The following is a 19,680-nucleotide window of genomic DNA, read 5'->3' as shown; positions in this document are numbered from 1 at the left end:
AAGAACTCCCAAATATTCCTCCTCATCACTGGCTGCAGGCATTACACTTACATCATGTGTGGTATTAAACCCATCAATGTTCCTGAAGTGGCAGATTAACCCAACTTGATAATTAGTTATAATGAATTTTCCAACACACATCATAACTGGACACCACAGGGTCTGAGATTTAGGCCATCCTGCTGGGCAAACTCCTCAGGGCACCTTTAATGTCCCTGTTCCTCAGGCTGTAGATGAATGGGTTCAGCATGGGGGTGACCACAGTGTACATCACGGAGGCCATTGTACCCTTCCTAGGAGAAGGCAATGCAGCTGACCCAAGGTACACTCCAAAGCCTGTCCCTATAAATAAGCCAACAACTGCCAGGTGAGAGCCATAGGTGGAGAAGGCTTTGTACTTCCCACCTGAGGATGGAATCCTCAGAATGGAGGAAATAATTTTATAGTAAGAGAAAAAGATCCCTGAGATGGGGAAAAGGCCATAAAATGCTCCCAGATAATATTTGACAATGTTATTAGAAAAGGTGTCAGAACAGGAGAGATTCAGAAGTTGAGAAGGGTCACAAAAGAAACTGGAAATTTCCACACTCTTGAAGTTGGTTATTTTTAAGATCATCGAATTGTGCAACTGTGATTCCAAAAGGCTTAATAAAAAGGATACCAAAATTAAGAAGCCACATAGGTGAGGGTTCATAATGACCAGGTAATGCAGGGGGTAACAGATGGCTACAAAACGATCATAGGCCATCACACTCAGAAGCATATAATCCATACATGCAAAAATGCCAAAAATAGACATCTGTGTCAGGCAGCCCACATAGGAGATGACTCTGTTGTGAGTTTGGATGTTCACAATCATCTTTGGGACCATGGTGGAGATGAAACCAATGTCAGCCAAGGACAGGTTGGAGAGGAAGAAGTACATGGGTGTGTGGAGGTGGGAGTCAGCTGACAGCCAGGATGATGAGCAGGTTCCCAATCACCGTGACCAGGTACATGGACAGGAACAGTCCAAAGAGGATGGGCTGCAGGTTTGGATCCTCTGAAAGTTGCATCAGATAGAATTCTGATATGTGAGTTAAATTTTATGCTTTTGTGTTGCTTGGACACCTTTTGAAAAGCAAAGAGTGTAAGAAAAAAAAAAGAAACCCATCAGCAGGCTCCACTCACTCTGCATGCATTTGGATTCAGGTTTTCACTAGGAAGCTGCTCACACTGGAGATCCACAGGCCCTCAACATAGGTCTCAGTCCTGAGACACCCAGACTTGCACACTCTTTCACTGTTGCTACCTATATCATTCACCCCTCTCTCCACACCCTATTTCAGACATTTAACTGATCAATATTAAAATCCCAGGAGCAGAAAGAAGAAGTTCATGATTGCAGGAAAGTATAGCCTACCATTTAAGGGGAAATTCAGGGAAAGTAATAAGTTTTTTATTAATAAAAAATAATATTCATGAAAGTTTTTAAGAACCACTTAAATTTACTATGCTTTTTTCTACAACTTGAGGGGTATGTCTCCCAGTCAGAAAGAATGGTTATGAGCTGCTTATCTTCAAAGTGTTTCATCATTTTTTTTAATTTTCTCATTGCCCTACTCTGCAGATTAAAGCTTTCTCTTTAAAGGTATGTAATATAATGCAAATATCCTTGTCTTTGGCACATTTCAAATTTAGATAAATATAATTGAGCCAAATGCACAAAATCAATAGTAACCCTGATCACAAATGTGGCTGAAAGAGATGATATTAAAAACATAAATGATAATAAACACTTTGAATAGTTTGATTTTATACTGGTTTATTTGTATGAGCCTATACAACATCAGCAGAATAGCTGGCATATAGAAGAGCTCTTCACTGTTTTTCTTTCCTTGATTCTGTCCTCCAGCTGACCTGTTAAAACTGCTCCATGGTTTTGTGATCTTAGTCCATCAAGTTTGCAGTTTAAGATTTCATCACCAAAAAAAGGCCCAAAGCTCAGCTCTTATTTCCAACATACTTATTTCTACTTTGTGGACTCTGGTCAGGCATTCCTGATATGCAGATTGTAATCCTCTCACTTATGCTATGTGTGTGTAACATGGGTTCATTATTTGTCTCTTCTCGCTGTGATTTAATTTGTCTAAATTTGGGGTAATGATTACCTATCTTGGGTTCTGGTTATAAGAAATTATTTTAAATATCTTTCCAATTGCCTAACTAGTGGTTTTGTCTCAGTTAAGGTTAATATTCATCTTTGGATATTTTAGATTATCCACATACTGTGAAATCAGACCAACATCAGTTTAATCAGGATATCTGCATGTGAAATCCTAGGTGTTTTTTTTCTTACACCAGAGTTGGAAACCACTGTCTGACAATATCCTGGCACTTAGAAAAAGCTCCATGAATATTACCTTCTCATATTTTAATAACACCCACTACCTATGTTAAAATATAGGTATTTGACAATACTTGTCTCAGGACTAACTCTGTATAGAGATACTTGAACAATTACCTCAGAAATTTGAGCTCTTAATGAGCTCAGGGTTTAGGATAAAGAGAGAGAAATATTGAATCTGAAAGAAAACATTCAACATTCACTGTGAGATATAGAAAGTACAGTTATAAATCTTGAACAACATGCTCTTGGCCCATGCCCTTGGCTCATGCCCCTGTAATATGGGGGAAACTGGTGCAAAATTGTGCAGCACCACCCTGGCTCCACCTCCTGTCCAGGACCTGATACAGCCCTTTTATAAACATTGTACACCCTGCCCAAAACAGGGCTGCCTCTCACTCTCAAGACAGCCCACATAATCCCTTGCATGTGTACCTGCCTTCATAAATAAACCTCTGTCCACGCCTCTGTCCAGCTCCTGCTGAAATCCTTCTCCATCACATATGACAAGAACCCCACTTTGTGGACTCTCTGGTCAGGCATTCAGGTATTCACTAGGAAGCTGGAACTTCACTAGGTCAGAGCTGAGCTCCTCACCTGCCCTGGGGACTCCTTGGACCCATCTCCAGAAGTATCTCTTCCCCTGTGACGTTACTATCTCTGCCTGATTCCACTCTCCCGCAAACCTGTCTCCCAAACACACCTACTTCATGAAATGGGGAGGTGTGATTTTCTGTTGATGTTTCTATGTCAATATTAATTTATGTTCCCATAAAGGTTTCCATTAAAAATTACATAAAAAGCACCTAAATGTTATCTAAGTAGTGCACAATACAATACCTATTGCTCCAGAAATGCACTGTTTACATTAACTTGAGGTGCTAATTCCATTTGTGAAGATCATTCATCTACTTCAAAGACTTCATCCTACACAAAGTATTTCCTGAAGAAAGCATACCATTTAACCAGTAAGATATGGCAATTATTTCAAAATTGTTGTTCATCTCTCCATATAACACAAATAAGAATTTCTACTAAATATATCAGCAGAGGATGTGTGTATGGTTTCCAAAGAACAATGCATGTCCAAATTTACTTTTTAAGAGCTATGTTTACTTACCAATTTTAAAAAGTAATTATTATAGTTATACTTAATAGTTGGGTTTGGTTTTTTCCATGTTATTATGAGTGTATGATAGTTGTACATAATGGTGGCATTTATTGTTACATATGCATACATGAACTCAATATAATGTTATAATTTGAGATGTATCATTCCATAGTGCTTTCCTTTTCCTTGCATTCTCCCTCCCCCAGTCCCTTTCCTCCACCATATTGATCTCCCCTTGATTTTTAAAGAGCATTATAATTACATATATTAGTTGTTTTTATCCCAATATAATCATATGCCCATGAAGGGGAACAAGATGTGTAGAATCAAAAGGGTCTTGGTATGCATACTGGGCTGCTTATCAGATGGCCAAATGTGTCACAAGTTTACTGTGTTAAGTTTCCTTTTTCTCCAATAGACCAAAATATAGCAATCTTTAAGGATCAGAGAGAGAACATGGGAATTTCCCATAGGAAAAGTTTCCCTAGAAGCTGTTGGGACAGTCCCTCAGTCCTTTACTTTACTCACAGGCACAGCTCCTCTGCTTTGTCACAAGACAAAGCCACAAGGTCCTAGTTCTCCAGCAGGCATTTCTTAACAAGCTCACCAGCCCCCTGGCACACTTAGGATGGAAGGGGGGTTGCCTAGAGTGTCAGAGCTGCCCAAGAAGACTAGGGTGGGGGCAGCTGTGAGATCCCAGGTACGTTACCAATTTGTTTCCAAAGCTTCATCTTGTCCCAATACCAATTTAACATTACAAAGAGGGCTTTGAGAAAAGGGAAAAATAAGAATTATTGCTTTGTTAGCAAAGAAGAAACATGGAGGAATCTTGACATAGAGACTGTGATTCTCACCTACATCTTCATCTTAATATGTGTCATCAAAACACTGCTGACCATGACATATTCTCTGCATAATGACTCCTGAAGAAATCTTATCTGGTTTATAGGATATTTCCATGTTGCTCAGATAGAAGAGAAAGCGCTTGCACTTGAGTCATAAGAGCAACACTTGATGTCACAGCCCTGCCAGTGTGTGCACAGTGTGTGAGAATCACTCCACTTCTCCCGGCTCCAACTGCTTAAGGAGAGAGGGAGAGCAAAACCCTGCTCCAAAACATGTGCAGCACCAAAGGGGAATTCAGAACTTGATAACTGATTGGTCATTGTCACTTTAAATTAAAAGATGTATGATTAGGGAAATGCCAACAGTATTGAGGAAAGAAATTGAAAACTGACCCCAGAGACTCCACAGTGGGAAACTCTGATATGTGCCTCAGTAGAAGGCTTGGGTTTCAGGGAATCCCCAGGTACTACCACATTTTGCTATTTTTTTACTTTAGAAAATCTATGCCATGAGTGCTCAAATTTGACTAAGTTAGAGCGAATTAAATAAAAATGAAGGGTTCATATGTCCATGACAAGGACATAGAACGATCGTGATTAACTTGCCATGATTTTCATGGGGCATTGCTTCAAAGAATGAAAGTACAGACTGGATGCAAGAAGTCCATGAATCCAAATTAATTTGGACCATTTTGGGGAAGAAAGATCAGGTGAATTCAATGTGGAACACATCTGTTTTAGATGCCTCCCTGTGCCAAGACAAGCATGGGCCCCAGCAAGTCACAAATAGAAAGAGGGACACCTTCCCAAATACACAGCAGAGATGTGTGGAGCATCAAAATAAAAATATCCAATCCAGAAATAGAAACATTGTAACTTTGAGGGGATAAATTATTTGAGTTGCATGAGGATTGACCTAATCACTACTAACAGTAACAATAATATCTAGATCTTATTTTGCTCAAAAATTTTTTAAAAATTCCTCATTATTCCTGTAAGAGCACAACGTATCTATTTCATCCTTAGTCAATGCAGTTGTATCAAACAAAAACCAACTTAGATATCAATGCTGAATCCAGACACTAGTGACTTACTCCTTCACAGACACAATTAGTGGGACTGAAAGACTCTAAGACCCATCCGCTATGTGTTTTTGTTTTCTTCCACCCAACATAAAGTTCTCTACCTATGTCCTAAGATTTTAAATATCAGGTACACAGTTAAGTTCTTTCCAGTGACGTAAGAATAAAATAAAATAAAGACATATTAGGTTTGTTTTAAGATTAGAGGGATGTTTTCAAGCATGAAAGGTCATATGATAAGGTCCAAGGAAGTCATGGAAGGGGCCCAATAGCATGATCTGTGCTGAATGATCATCAGCCTCCCCTACTGTGACCTCTCCTGTGACCTTTGGTTGTTCTTCCACAGTGCATACAGCAGGCACCGCCCTGCTCTGCCTTCATCACCAGGAATCCAGCAAGGAACTGCACCATGGGCAAGGCTCTCTTTCTGCAGTGACAGGGAAGAGGAATGGGACAGGATTCTCCTGTGGTGCCCTGTGTCCATGGTCTGACAGCCCAGTGCAACCAGGCTGCAGTCTTTCCTATCTAACAACAAGAGCAAGTAGCATAATTATAAAGTTTCTTCTTTACTGTAAAATAATAATAAATGGGTCATGCATTTTCAGAGTGGGACAATGCACAAGAAATGAAACTGATGATAGGGAACATGTTGCTCACCCCCTGAGCCTGGGAAGCTCTGAGCGTCAGTCCATGGTGCTCTGGTTTCTTGTATTGTCCTCCTCATCCTTATCACCACCAGAGTCTTCATGGTGCTTAGGAAATCTTTTTTCTATTCATTCTTTCTGTTTTTTTTTTTTCTTTTTTGGTACCAGAAAATGAACTCAGGTGTGCCTAGCCACAGGACCATAGCCTTAGCTCTTTTCATTTTTTGAGACAGGACCTCCCTACATTAATTAGGGCCTTGCTAAGTTGCTGAGGCTGGCCTTGAACTTGCAAACCTCTGCCTCAGCCTCCCAACCCACCAGGATTACATGCACACACTGCTGCACCAGGCTAGTGAACACTTCTGAGGACACATTTTATACCCTATGGGAAACAGAACCAGTGTGAATGGAGAGCACATTTTAAATAAGATATCTAATACCCTAGTAAAAATAAAAAACCTAAACTTTTCAAACAAGATGCATGAAAATTTACATACTGAAAACTCCCATTTGGATACTCAAACTGTGATGTTTGTCCCTCTGATAGAGGAACAATACTTGCCATCTTTCTTCCAGGGTCCCAAGGCTCCATCTGCACCTACTGGGTTATACTGCTTCTCTGCTGACTCATGAAAAAGAAGTGCACATGTCAAGACCCACCCATACCTGGTGCCCAACAAAGACTCAGACTCTGTGCCCAGCATTCCCATGAATATACTGTCAGCTGGGAGCTTCCTGATGCAAAATCACAGCAGGAGACACAGCCACGCAGCTCACTGGACAGGAACCATGCACTGAAGGGCTGCAGGTACAGGCTGAATGTGCACTAATATAGGATATTGGAAGCTCACTGCACAGAGCTCATTATTGAATTAACTGGTCCATGCACTGTGATCTCTAAGGATTTCTCAACATTAATGCAGGAAGATAAAGAAAAGAAAATGAAGGTCCACTTAAGATTTGGACCCTAGCTCTAATTGGGAGGAACTTTATGTACTCAATTTACTGCTCTCACTTCTGTGTTTTAAAGATAATCAGATTTTAATGTCTATTCTCAGTAGAAATATGCAATATAAATATAAATCACAAAACATTGCTATTTGAACCTAATGAGCATATGCTTTAGTTACATTTATTTGGCCATTTTTTTAATGAAGCATTCAGTCATTTAAAAAATAGTGGTTCTCCTGCTCAGGACAATTGTCAAAGGACTCTGCAGGATTGGAATGATGAGAAACTCTAACGTGTGTCTCAGAACAAGCTCTAGGGTCTCTTCTCACTCCCCTCTGTTCCTACTTTACTTTTCCTAGGCTCATGGACATGTCTGCCATTGTTCTTGAGTAACTGAAGTTTGTAGATGCTGTTAAGGAGAAGTATAGGGCTTGTGTTTCAGTGACCAGACAAAAACAAGACCTGTTAGTCAGTGAAAACCAGCAAAGGGAGGATCTACATTAAAGGGACATTCAATCAAAGGAGAAACTAAGTCAAATTAAAAACCAGAAATAAATCAAAATGACAGGGAATACAAAACATATCACAATAATAACATTGGATGTCAACAGCCTAAACTCATCAACCAAAAAACATAGATTGGATTAAAAAGCAAGACTCAACAATATGTTCATGGGCAAAGACATTTTCAGGCTGAAGGTGAAAGGATGCGGGGAAAACTTATCACTCATATGGATTCTGTATACAAGCAGGGGTTTCCATTTTCATCTCAGATAAAGTAGAATTCAAACCAAAGTTATCAGAAGAAACAAAGAAGGACATTTCATACTTCTTAAGGGAAGTATATATAAGCAGGACATAACAATTATAAATAGTTGTGCCCCAAACAATGGAACATCTATGTACATTAAACAGACTCTTCTCAATTTCAAGAGTCAAATAGACTACAGATTGGAATGATGAGAAACTCTAAAGTGTGTCTCAGAACAAGCTTGAGGGTCTCCTCTCACTCCCCTCTGTTCCTACTTTACACACCTCTCTCACTGCTGGACAGATCTTCAAAACAAAAACTAAATAAGGAAACTATATAACTAAATAATACAATCAATAATTCAGACTTCACATACATAATCCATCAACAAATGTATATGCTTTCTTCTCAGAATCACAACTCTTTCTCTAAAATAGACCATATCTTATGCCACAAAGCAACTCTTAGTAAAAACAAAGAGAGAGAGAGAGAGAGAGAGAGAGAGAGAGAGAGAGAGAGAGAGAGAGAGAGAGAGAGAGAGAATACACTACATTCTATCAGATCACAATGGAATGAAATAAGAAATCAATGATAAAATAAAAAAATACAAGCTACTGTAACAAATGGAGACTAAATTATACACTATTGAATGATGAATGGATAGTAGAAGAAATCAAGGATGAAATAAAATTCTTACAAGTAAATGAGAACACTGACATATTATATCACAATCTCTGGGACATCATGAAGGCAGTAGTGAGAGGGAAGTTTATTGCATTGAGTGCATTCATTAAAAGAATAAAAAGTCAACAAATAAATGAATAAAACTATGTCTCAAAGCCCTAGGGGAAAAAAAGAAGAAGAAGAAATCAACACCAACAGCAGTAGAAGACAGGAAATAATTAAAATCAGAGCTGAAATCAATGAAATCAAAACAATTGAAAAACTGATAAAAAAGTTTGTTCTTTGAAAAAATAAATAAAATAAAAAAACCCCTGGTCATTCTGACAAAAAGAAAGAGAAAACTCAAATTGCTAAAATACAACATGAAGAATAAAATATCAAAACTGACATGTCTGAAATACAAAAGATAATTAGAAACTATTTTGAAAATTTATATTCCAAGAAAATAGAAAATATCAAAGACATTAAAATATTTCTAGACATATGATCCACCCAAGTTCAACTAATGAAATAAAAAATATCATCAAGAGCCTACCAACCAAGAAAAGCCAAGGACCAGATGGATTCTTTTTTTTAATGTTATAACAGTCACATTTGTAACATAGTTTTATTGCCTTGGTTAATTGTATTGTTAAACTACTATAGATGAAATTATTTAACATAGAACAGTGATTTCAAGTTTTCAACTTATTTTGAATATATATTTTTTGTTTTGGGTGGACACAATATCTTTTATTATTATTATTTTTATTTTTTATTGATAAAAAAATAAATGACAGCAGAATGCATTGCAATTCTTATTACACATATATAAAACAATTTTTCATAACACTGGTTGTATATAAAGTATATCGGCACCAATTCATGTCTTCATACATGTACTTTGGATAATGATGTCCATCACATTCCACCATCCTTGCTAATCCCCTGCCCCCTCCCTTTCCCTCCCACCTTTCTGCCCTATCTAGAATTCTAGATAGGATCAGATCTGCTTTGCAGACTCCTCAGTGCTCCATTAATGTCCCTGTTCCTCAGGCTGTAGATGAAGGGGTTCAGCATGGAGGTGACCACAGTGTACATCACTGAGGCCACTGCACCCTTTTTGAGAGAATGTGGCACAGCTGAACCAAATTATTCATCAATGCCTGTTCTATAAAATAAACAAACACAGCCAGATGAGAGCCAGAGATGGAGAAGTCTTAGTACTTCCCTCCTAAGGATGGGATCCTCAGAATGGAGGACATAAAATTAGTAAAAGAAAAGGATCCTGGAGATGGGGAAAGGCCATATGTGGCAACAAAAAAATATTTGAATATGTTATCAGAAAAGGTGTCAGAACAGTAAAGATTCAAAAGTTGAGAAGGATCACAGGGCTGGGAATGTGGCTCAAGCGGTAGCATGCTCACCTGGCATGCGTGGGGCCCAGGTTCGATCCTCAGCACCACATACAAACAAAGATGTTGTGTCCACCAAAAACTAAAGGAAATAAATATTTTTTTAAAAAAAGGATCACAGAAGAAACTAGAAATTTCCACATCCTTGAAACTGGTAATTTGTAAGATCATCAAATTGTGCATCTGGGAGTCCAAAAGACTCAGCAAAAAGACATCAAAATTGAGAAGCCACATAGGTGAGAGTTGATTATAGCTGGGTAATGCAGAGAGTGACAGATGGTCACAAACTGGTCATAGGCCATCAGAGTCAGAAGCATATAATTCATACATCCAAAAATGGCAAAAAGAGACATCTGTGTCAGGCAGCCCACATAAGAGACAACTTCCTTGTGAGTTTGAATGTTCACCAGCAAATTTGGGACAGTGATGGAGACGAAATCGACGTCAGTGAGGGACAGGCTGGAGAGCAAGAAGTACATGGGAGTGTGGAGGTGGGAGTCAGAGCTGATGGCCAGGATGATGAGTAGGTTCCCCAGCACTGTGACCAGGAAGTCTAGGTCTAGGTCAACTGAGAGACTTATGGGGTGGAATTCTGGGATGCATGTTAAATTTTGTACTTCTTTATGTCTCAGACATCTTTTCAGAAAGCAATGAGAGTGAGAAAAAGACTACATCAGCAGGCCTCCCTGATTCTGTGTGCATTTGAATTCAAGTATGCACCACAAAGCTGCTCACACTAGAGATCCACATACCCTCAACATAGTTCTCAGTAGTGCAATACCCAGTCTTGCACATTCTTTCACTATGGCTCTCTCCATCATTAACCCCTCTTTCCATTCCCTATTTGAAGACATTAAACTGAGCAAAGTTAGAAGCCCAGGAGCAGAAGGGAGAAGTTCAAGAAGATAATAAAATATAGCCTATGGTTTAAAGGAAAACAGAGATTAAAAAATGACCTTTCAAGTAAGAAAAAGCAATCTTCATGAAAGTTAATTAAGAACCAGGACAATTTACTTCATTTTTGTGTATGTAACAAAACAAACTTCTTTGAATTATTCTATTTAAGATACCATTGGGGCTCCATTCTCTAACAACTAAATTAAGGGTGATGGGTCACTGTCAGAAAGCAGGTTATGAGCCAGTTCTCTTGAAAGGGTTTCATCATTTGTTGATTTTTCTCACTTCTCTCCTCTGTGAGTTTAAGATTACTGTTCAAAAATTATGTAATATGAAACAAATATTCTTGTCTTTGGCACAATTCAAATGTCAATAAATATGATTGAATTAAATGCACTTAATCAATAGTAACACTGACTATTAATGTGGCAAAAGTAGATGATATTAAAATTACAAATGATAGGAAATACTTTTGAATAGTTTAATTTTACACAGGCTTTTTTTTCTATCCATACAATATCTGGAAAATATCTGATATACAAAATAACACTTTGTGCTTTTTCTCCCTCTGACCTGTTAAAACTGCTTCAGGGTTTGGTGTTCTCAGCTCATCAAGTTCAAAATATAAGATCTGAGCACCATGGGAAGCCCTAAAGCTCTCTCTTATTTCCAACCATCTTATTTCCACTTTATGGATATCTGGTCATTCCTTATGTGTGGATTTCAGCTCTCTGTCTTAAGCCACATGATGACAAATCTGGTTTGTTATATGTTAGTTCTCACTGTGCTTGAATTAGATAACAATTCATAAAAGGACAGTACAGGAACTAAGGTAAACACTTCTGGGGAATTTTCAAATTTTAAATATAGGAAAATAATTACCTATCTTGGTTCTCATAAGAAATTATGTTTTACCTTTCCAATTGTGTATCTAGTTGTTGTGTCTCATTTATTACTATATCCACTTGTGGATATTTTAGTATATCCATATAATGTGACATCAGATCAACACCAATTTAATCAACATATCTGCATTTGAAGGTCAGGGGTCCTTTTTCACTAGAGTTGGAAACCAATGTCTAACAACATCCTGACACATAGAACAGGCTCCATGAATATTACCTATTCTTATTGTCAATAATACCCTCTGCCTATATGAAAGCATAAGAATTTGATAATACTTGTCTCAGGACTAACCTTGGATAGAAATTGTACAATTATCTAAGAAACGTGAGACTTAGTATTTCTTCCTGATTCCATTCTCCTGCAAACCTGTCTCCCAAACATACTTATTATTATGAATTGAAAAGGTGTAATTTTCTGTCAATGTTTTCTATGTCAGTATTCATTTACACATCCATCTAGTTTTTCATTAAAATCCATCTAAAGAACCTGTTGTCTACAACACAATACCCATTGCCCCCCAAATCTACTAGTATAAATTAACATGAAGTCTTAATTCCATCTGTGAAGTACATTGGTAGACTTCAAAGTCTCTATTGGATGCAAAGTGTCACCTGAAGAATGGACATTGCTTAACTGGACAGTTTATTAGTATGGCAACCATTTCAAAACGCTTCTGCCTCTCTCCATGTCACTCAAATAAGAACTTCTGTATAAGATATTGACACAGTAGAGGTGTTTGATTTTCAATGGGAAAAAATGCATGTCCAAATATACTATTAATGGCTGCATTTATGTCACTATTAAAAATAACTGTTATCATGTTTACCTTAGTCTTACTATGTATCATCAAAACATTGAAACACTGCTGCACCCAGGCATATTCTCTACATGATAACACCTGAAAAAATCTTGTCTTCTATAAAGGATAATATTTCCACTTGGCTCCAGCAGAGGAGATGGTGCCCTGGGCTGGGTCAGAAAGGCCACAGCTCAGTCCCACCACAAGGACCTGCCAATGTGTGCACAGTGTGTGAATCCCTCCATCTCCCTCACTCACTGCTTAATGAAAATAGAGAAAATCACACCCATCTCCAAAACACGGGGCAACAAAGACAAGGAAGGAAGGTAATAAATTTGGTCATTGTGATTTTAATTTTAAGAATTCCATGATTAGGGAAATATCAAAGTTAGGGAGGAAAGCTATTTTCAGGTGACACTGGAACCTTGAAGGATGTGGAATCTGATCTGTGCCTCAGTTGAAGGCTCAAGCTTTAGGTGCCCCTTATGTTTCTGCTTAATTTCCTTTTTAAACTCATGAAGATCTGTGTCATGATCCCATACAAGTTGACTATTGTAAATGATATTACAAAATAATAAGGAGTACCTGTAACTGTGATAGGGACACAGACAGAAACTTTAAAGTTGTCATTGTTTCCACAGGGCATGGCTTAAAGAATGAACATACAGACAGGAATCAATAACCCCATTAATTCAAATTGATTTTGGCCAATTAAGGTAAGGAAAATGGGGGAGGGGCAGGTTTCAGTGCTCAACAGACTTGCTCTAGCTGCCTCCCTGGGCCAAGCAAAGCAGGGACACAGGAGTCAGAATAGAAGGAAGGAGATGTTCTCCTCCAGTACAGCGCACATGCATCTCCAGGGTCTATTTAATCCTTACTCACTGAAGGGGTGTCAACTAGAAATCAACCCAGATGACAATGGTGAATCCAGATACTAGTGACCTGCACAACTTCACAGACAGAGTAAGTGGGACTGGCAGACTCTGAGACCCATCCACTACATGTTTTTATTCTTTCCCACCTAACAGGAAGTTTTCAGATTATGTCCAGAGGTCTTAACCACTGGCAAACCTCAGGTACATTTTTTAAACCTTTCCAGTTTCATGAATGAAATAAAATCCTGACCATAGGTTTGCTTTGAGTGTGAAAGAACTTTTTACAAGCATGGGGGAGCATGTGGTGAGCTCCAAGAAGGTTCTGGAGGAGGCCAAAGAGTCTGATCAGTGCTGAATTATTATCAACCTCCCCTACTGTGACCTCTCCTGTGACCTGTGGCTGTTCTTACGTGATGCATGCAGTAGGCACCCCTCCACTGCTCTGCCCTGTGGTCCCCAGGAATCCCAACTGGAAGAGCACCACTCTATCTGCAGTGACAGGGAAGATAAATGTCAGGTTGGCCTTCTGATGGGACAGGCTACCATGGTTCTTCTGTGATGTCCTAGGTTCATGGTCAGACAGCCCAGTGCAAACAGGCTGCACCCTTTCCCACCTAACAATGGAGTACATGTTACAGAAGTAAAACACATTTTTTCCTTTTTCTATATACCAATAATAGTGTGGACACATATAACAAAATGAGATGGTGCACATGAAATAAGACCAAACACTCTGCTCAGCACCTGAGCCCGGGAAACCCGGCACACCAGTTCATGATCTAGTCTCCTGTCATCCCCTTCATCATCCTTATCATCACTACCTAGTCCTTTCCTAGAGCTTAGGAAACACTTCTGAAGGACTCATTTTGTGTGGTTGTGGGTGAGATTTCTGTGTGAATTAGAACCAGTGTGGGTGGAAAGCACAGTTTGAATAAGATTTCTCATCTCCCCACCTGAAATAAAATCTTGAACCCCACAACCCCAAGTTGAAGCTGCATGTGGTGTCCTCCCTTCTGGATACTCAGTGGTTAGTGTCCTCATGCTGAGGTAAAACTACTTCCCCTATCCTTCCTACATCCAAGGCCCCCTCTGCACTTACTGGGTCACGCTGCTTCCCTGCAGGGTCATGACCAAGAAGTGCTGATCCTGAGACCCTACCAAGTGTGGAGCCCAGCAAAGGAGCAACTGTGTCCAGAGGAACAGATTGTGTGCTCAGGAGCTTCCTGATGCAGATACCCCAGGAGGAGGTACAGCCATGCAGCTCACTGGACAAGAACTATCAATGGAAGGGCAGCAGGCACAGACTGTTATGAACTATGATATAACCTTGGAAGATCAGTACACAGAGCTCATAATTAAACTAATTGGTCCATGAAATCTCCATCTCCAAGGAGTTCCCATCACTAATGGAGAATACAAAGAAAATGTATGTCCACATGAGTTTTGGACTCTAAAACTAATGAGGAGCTAAGCTGTATGTTCAATTTACTTCTTTCACTTCTACATGTTTAAAGATACATATTTAACATCCATTCTTATTAGGATAAAATATAAATAACAAAAATTTGCTCTGGAACCTGAATAAGTCTACCCTTAAATGGCATTTATTTAGTCATTATGGTTTTTATGTTTTGTGGTTTTTTTAATTAACCATTCAGTCTTCAGTTATATAGTGGGTCTAATGATCAACAAAACTGTCAAAGGACATTGTAGTCTTAGAACAATGTGAAACTCTCTAGAGCATCTCAGGCCAAGTTTTAAGAGTCTCCTGTCACTTCTGTTTGTTCTTACTTTGGTTTTCCTAGGCTCATAGACACCTCTGCCATTGTTGAAGGTTGTAGATGTTCACAAAGGGAGGTATGGGCCCTGTTTAAGGGAAACACAAACAGGAGCTGCTCAATCTTGTCTATGACTCTGGAGGACATTCCTGAATAGAAGGAAGATACAGACAGGAGAGCACTCATGTGTTGAACGACCACTGAGCAAAGCAAAACTGTTTGTAGAGAAATGGCCTATTGAATACTTAATACATTTTCTAATATATATAATTAAAATATATAATATGATATATAATAGAAGATATATATATATATATATCTTCTGTGCCTAAAATGGTGTAAGTTCTTGGGTATCAGAAAAGAAAGACAGATGGTCATTCCACCCCAGATATACAGCATATACTTATATAAGGGGAGTATGAAAATATAACATTATAAAAATATCAAAACAATAAATTCATGTCAAAAACATTTCACTTGAATACTATGAAGTTTAGCCTTTCCATATGAATAATAACTATCTAACATTTTGTCCATATTTTGCACCTTCATCAAATATCAGTCACATAGGTAATACACATTTTCAGTTTAATGTGGATTCAGTGATATTCTATCACCTATAAATCACCTTGGATGACATTGCTGAGTATCATAGACACTAACAACCTGCCAGGTATTCAAGAAAGAACCAGCTGATACAACAGAAGCCAAAATTGAATTTTAACTCTCTGGTTCTGATGCACTAATCTCTTCACTGTTTTCCAAAAATCAGAGATTTATCAACAGAATCCAGAGTTTTTAGCTGCAGGTACGTATCGAATACAGTCTTATTCCTTTCCAAGTAGTAATGAAATCCTGACCTGCTTTTGGTCTCCTATTTAAATTGAGTGAGCTGATTATCAGCACACAGGAGGATGTGGCAGCTGCAAGGGTGTCCCAGAGAGGGGGACACAATGAGGTCTGTCTTGCATTATCTGTGCCCACTTGACCTTAGATCTTTGTCTTATATCAGCCATTCTTCCATAGCTGGTGCAACTGATGCCATTGGCTTCTCTGTCCTGGAATCCACCAGAATTCCCACAGGGAAGTACACAGAAAAATAGGGTCCTCTCCTGGACTGACAAGAATGTAAAACACAAATGGATTGTGGAGGGGACAACCTGCCAGCACTGTCCTGCCAAGATGCCATGTGCCTCAAACCCACAGTGCATTTCAATCATAGCCTCAGTTAGTTGATCTAAACAGTTTGCACAAGTTACTAAAAACTCTGATCCTCTCAATTCTGTGAAATAAAATATCATGGTCATGGCACTTATACCTTGTGAAGATTTTCAGACAAATTTAAACAATCTGCAAATAGCTCACACTTCAGGCACTCAGGGAACTCTCATTGAAGGAACATATGTTGGTGTGCTGTCCTCATCCAGGTCCACCTCCTCCTCCTGACCTACATAGACATCTCTCAGTGCTGAGGACAGTGTGAAGAGCACATTCCCTCCAAGAGGATGACAGTGTGTGGTAAGAAGGATCAGTTTGGGAGGAAAAGAAAACTGTAGTGACATTGCTGCCATGCTCACCACCACCGTGGATGTCACACACATGCCTCCATGCTCAATCCCCATGACTGACACTGTGCAGTGCTCTCCCCTCTGGGCAGCCACACTGCATGTTGGTCCTTCCTCCATCCTCACCTCCCTCAGCAGTTACCTATTTACACGGGCTCAGGTGGTCGTGACTAAGGAGAGTGGATTCCTCATGGCTGGTACCCAGGGGCCTCCCACCTCATCTTTAGGGCTGACATCTGTGCACACTCAGGTAGGGCCTCCTAATAGACATAACCAGGGTGAAAAGAAACACAGGATGGGGCCCACCTGACTGGAGCCATCAAGCTGAAATGCTGGTGGCACAGGCTGCCCATTGACTATGGTGTGACCTTGGAGGCTCAAAGCATAGCACTCCTGGCTGGCCAATAGGTGAGCACATCACAAACTAAGGACTTCCTAACAGCAATGGTGGAAGAATAAGGGTAGAAAATGAACATCAACTGGTTATTTTCAGTAATTCTTTGTGAAAAAAGTCCATTTTCACTCTTGGATTCTTTAATTAATTTTTAAACATAGTAGCTTCCCAAGACATTTTCATTATGGCATTTTAAAATTATAAATATTTGCCATTATAGTCATCATCAATAGCATACTTTAATGGCATTAAATATAGACTTTGTTGTGATACAATAACCATCATCCTTCCCCAACATTCTTCATATTACCAATATTAATCCTTGTTCCCAGTAGGAAAACTTTCCAAATTTGCCACCCAACATAGTGTGCGCCATTCTACTATGGAACTCGATGGGAAATTAACACATAAGAAGCATATTGACAGGGCCAGTTATTTAGCTTTACTACATTTTCCCACACATATTGCAACCAGACCCCACAGGGACAAAGATCAGACTGTCCACCTCTGCAGCCTCCTCAAGGCCCTTTTAATATCCTTGTTGCTCAGGCTGGAGATGAAGGGGTTCAGCATGGGGGTGACCACAGTGTACATCACAGAATCCACCGCATCCTTCCTGGGAGAGTGTGATGCAGCTGAACCAAGGTACACTGCAATACCTGTTCCTAAAAATAAGCAAACACCTGCCAGGTGAGAGCCACAGGTGCAGAAGGCTTTGTACTTCCCACCTAAAGAGGGGATTCTCAGAAGAGAGCACATAATTTTATAGTAAGAGAAAACGATTCCTGAGATGGGAAGAAGGCCATATACAGTAGCAATAAAATACTTGCCAATGTTATTAGAGTAGGTGTCAGTGCAGGAAAGATTCAGAAGTACAGAAGGGTCACAGAAGAAACTGGAAATTTCAACATTCTTGAAGTTGGTAATTTGTAAGAATCATCAAATTGTGCAGCTGAGAGTCCAAAAGACTCAGCAAAAAAATGACACCAAAATTAAGAAGCCACAGAAGCGAGAGTTCATAATGACTGCATAATGCAGGGGGTGACAGATGGCCACAAACTGGTCATAGGCCATCACAGTCAGAAGCATATAATCAATACAGACAAGAATGGTAAAAAGAGACATCTGTTTCAAGCATCCTACATACGAGATGATATCATTGTGAATTTGAATGTTTACAATCATGTTTGGAACCCTGGTAGAAATGAAACCAATGTTAGCCAAGGACAGGTTGGAGAGGAAGAAGTACATGGGAGTGTGGAGGTGGGAGTCAAAGCAGACAGCCAGGATGATGAGCAGGTTTCCCAGGATGGTGACCAGGTACATGCACAGGAATAGTACAAAGAGGATGGGCTGCAGGTCTGGATCCTCTGAGAAGCTCATGAGTAGGAATTCAGAGACACGGGTTAAATTTTGTGCTTGTATGTTTCTTGGACACCTTTTAAAAAGTAAAGAAAGTGTTTAAAAATACATAAAACAGGCACCCCTCATTCTGGAAACATTGAAATCAAGTTTGCTCAGGAAGGTGCTCAAGATTTAGGTCCACACACCTTCAACAATAATTCTCAATAGTGAAAAACCCCATCTCCATCATCCACCCCTCTTTCCATACTCACTTGAGAGACATTGAACTGAGCAATGTTAGAAGTCCAGAAGCAAAGGAGGGAATAAATTCATGATCACAATGAAATATTGCTTATCTTTAAGAAAAAGGGAAATTAAGAAGCAGTTTGATATACCTCCTTTGGTTCTAAGGCCTTTCAACAAAGTCCTTTGACAAGATATTTGAGACTGCATAAGGACTGCTTTTCCTGACAACTAGATCAAGGTTAATGGATCATAACAAGAAAGCAGTATGGACCCATTTTTTTGCAAAGGGTTCTCATCATTCTCATTAGCCTCCTTTGTTCATTAAAGTTTTCTAATTAAAAATTAAGTAACATAAATAAAAATCCTATCCTTGGTGAACTTTAAATTTGGATAAACATGATTATATGAATAAAATTGCTGAACACAATGTGGCATTAGTGTGCACTGTAAATGTCAATGATTTTAAAATCATAGACTGTAAGAATCTCCTTTGAATAGTTTTATTTTATGCAGGTTTATTTTTTCAACCCATATAATATCAGCAAAATATCTGTTATATAAAATGCCCCTTGATTTTTTTTTTCATTTTCTTGATTCTGTACTCCATCTGGCTTGATAAAACTGGATCACAGTTTTTTGATCTCAAACCATTAAGTACATTGTTGATGATCTAAACACTAAGTAAAGACTCAAAATTCCAAGTTTTATTTCCAATCTACTTATTTCTTCTTCATAGATTTTCTGGTCAGTCATTCCTGACACATTGATTTCAATTCTCCTATTTAGGCTACATGAAGTACACTTAGGTTCATTATTTATCATTTCTCACTATGACTGAATTAGATACAGTATGAAATAGAGTACAACAAGAAATAATGTAACAACTTCTTGGAAACCTCCTCATTTGTAAAAAGTGGGGTAGTAATTACCCACTTTGTATGGCTGTCATCAGAAAAATTTTTTAACAAATCTTTCAAGTGGCATAACTTGTACTTCTACTTGTGCATATTTTAGGATATCTAACATAG

The 19,680-nt window shown here is 38.9% G+C and overlaps 1 protein-coding gene across 1 annotated transcript; it reads right to left on the bottom strand.

The window, feature by feature from the left end:
* Positions 1-169: 169 nt before the first annotated feature.
* Positions 170-18,445, bottom strand: LOC114107672 (olfactory receptor 7E178-like). The gene is given in 6 exon segments (XM_071600780.1): positions 170-947; positions 949-1,110; positions 10,137-10,484; positions 13,736-13,939; positions 15,117-15,191; positions 18,210-18,445. Coding segments are annotated over 6 exon segments (1,803 nt in total).
* Positions 18,446-19,680: the final 1,235 nt, after the last annotated feature.

Source organism: Marmota flaviventris, chromosome 1, assembly GCF_047511675.1.
Source record: "Marmota flaviventris isolate mMarFla1 chromosome 1, mMarFla1.hap1, whole genome shotgun sequence".
NCBI classification, from domain to species: Eukaryota; Metazoa; Chordata; class Mammalia; order Rodentia; family Sciuridae; genus Marmota; species Marmota flaviventris.
The sequence above is the reverse complement of the archived record's forward strand: the minus strand, read 5'-3'. Positions and strand labels throughout refer to the sequence as shown.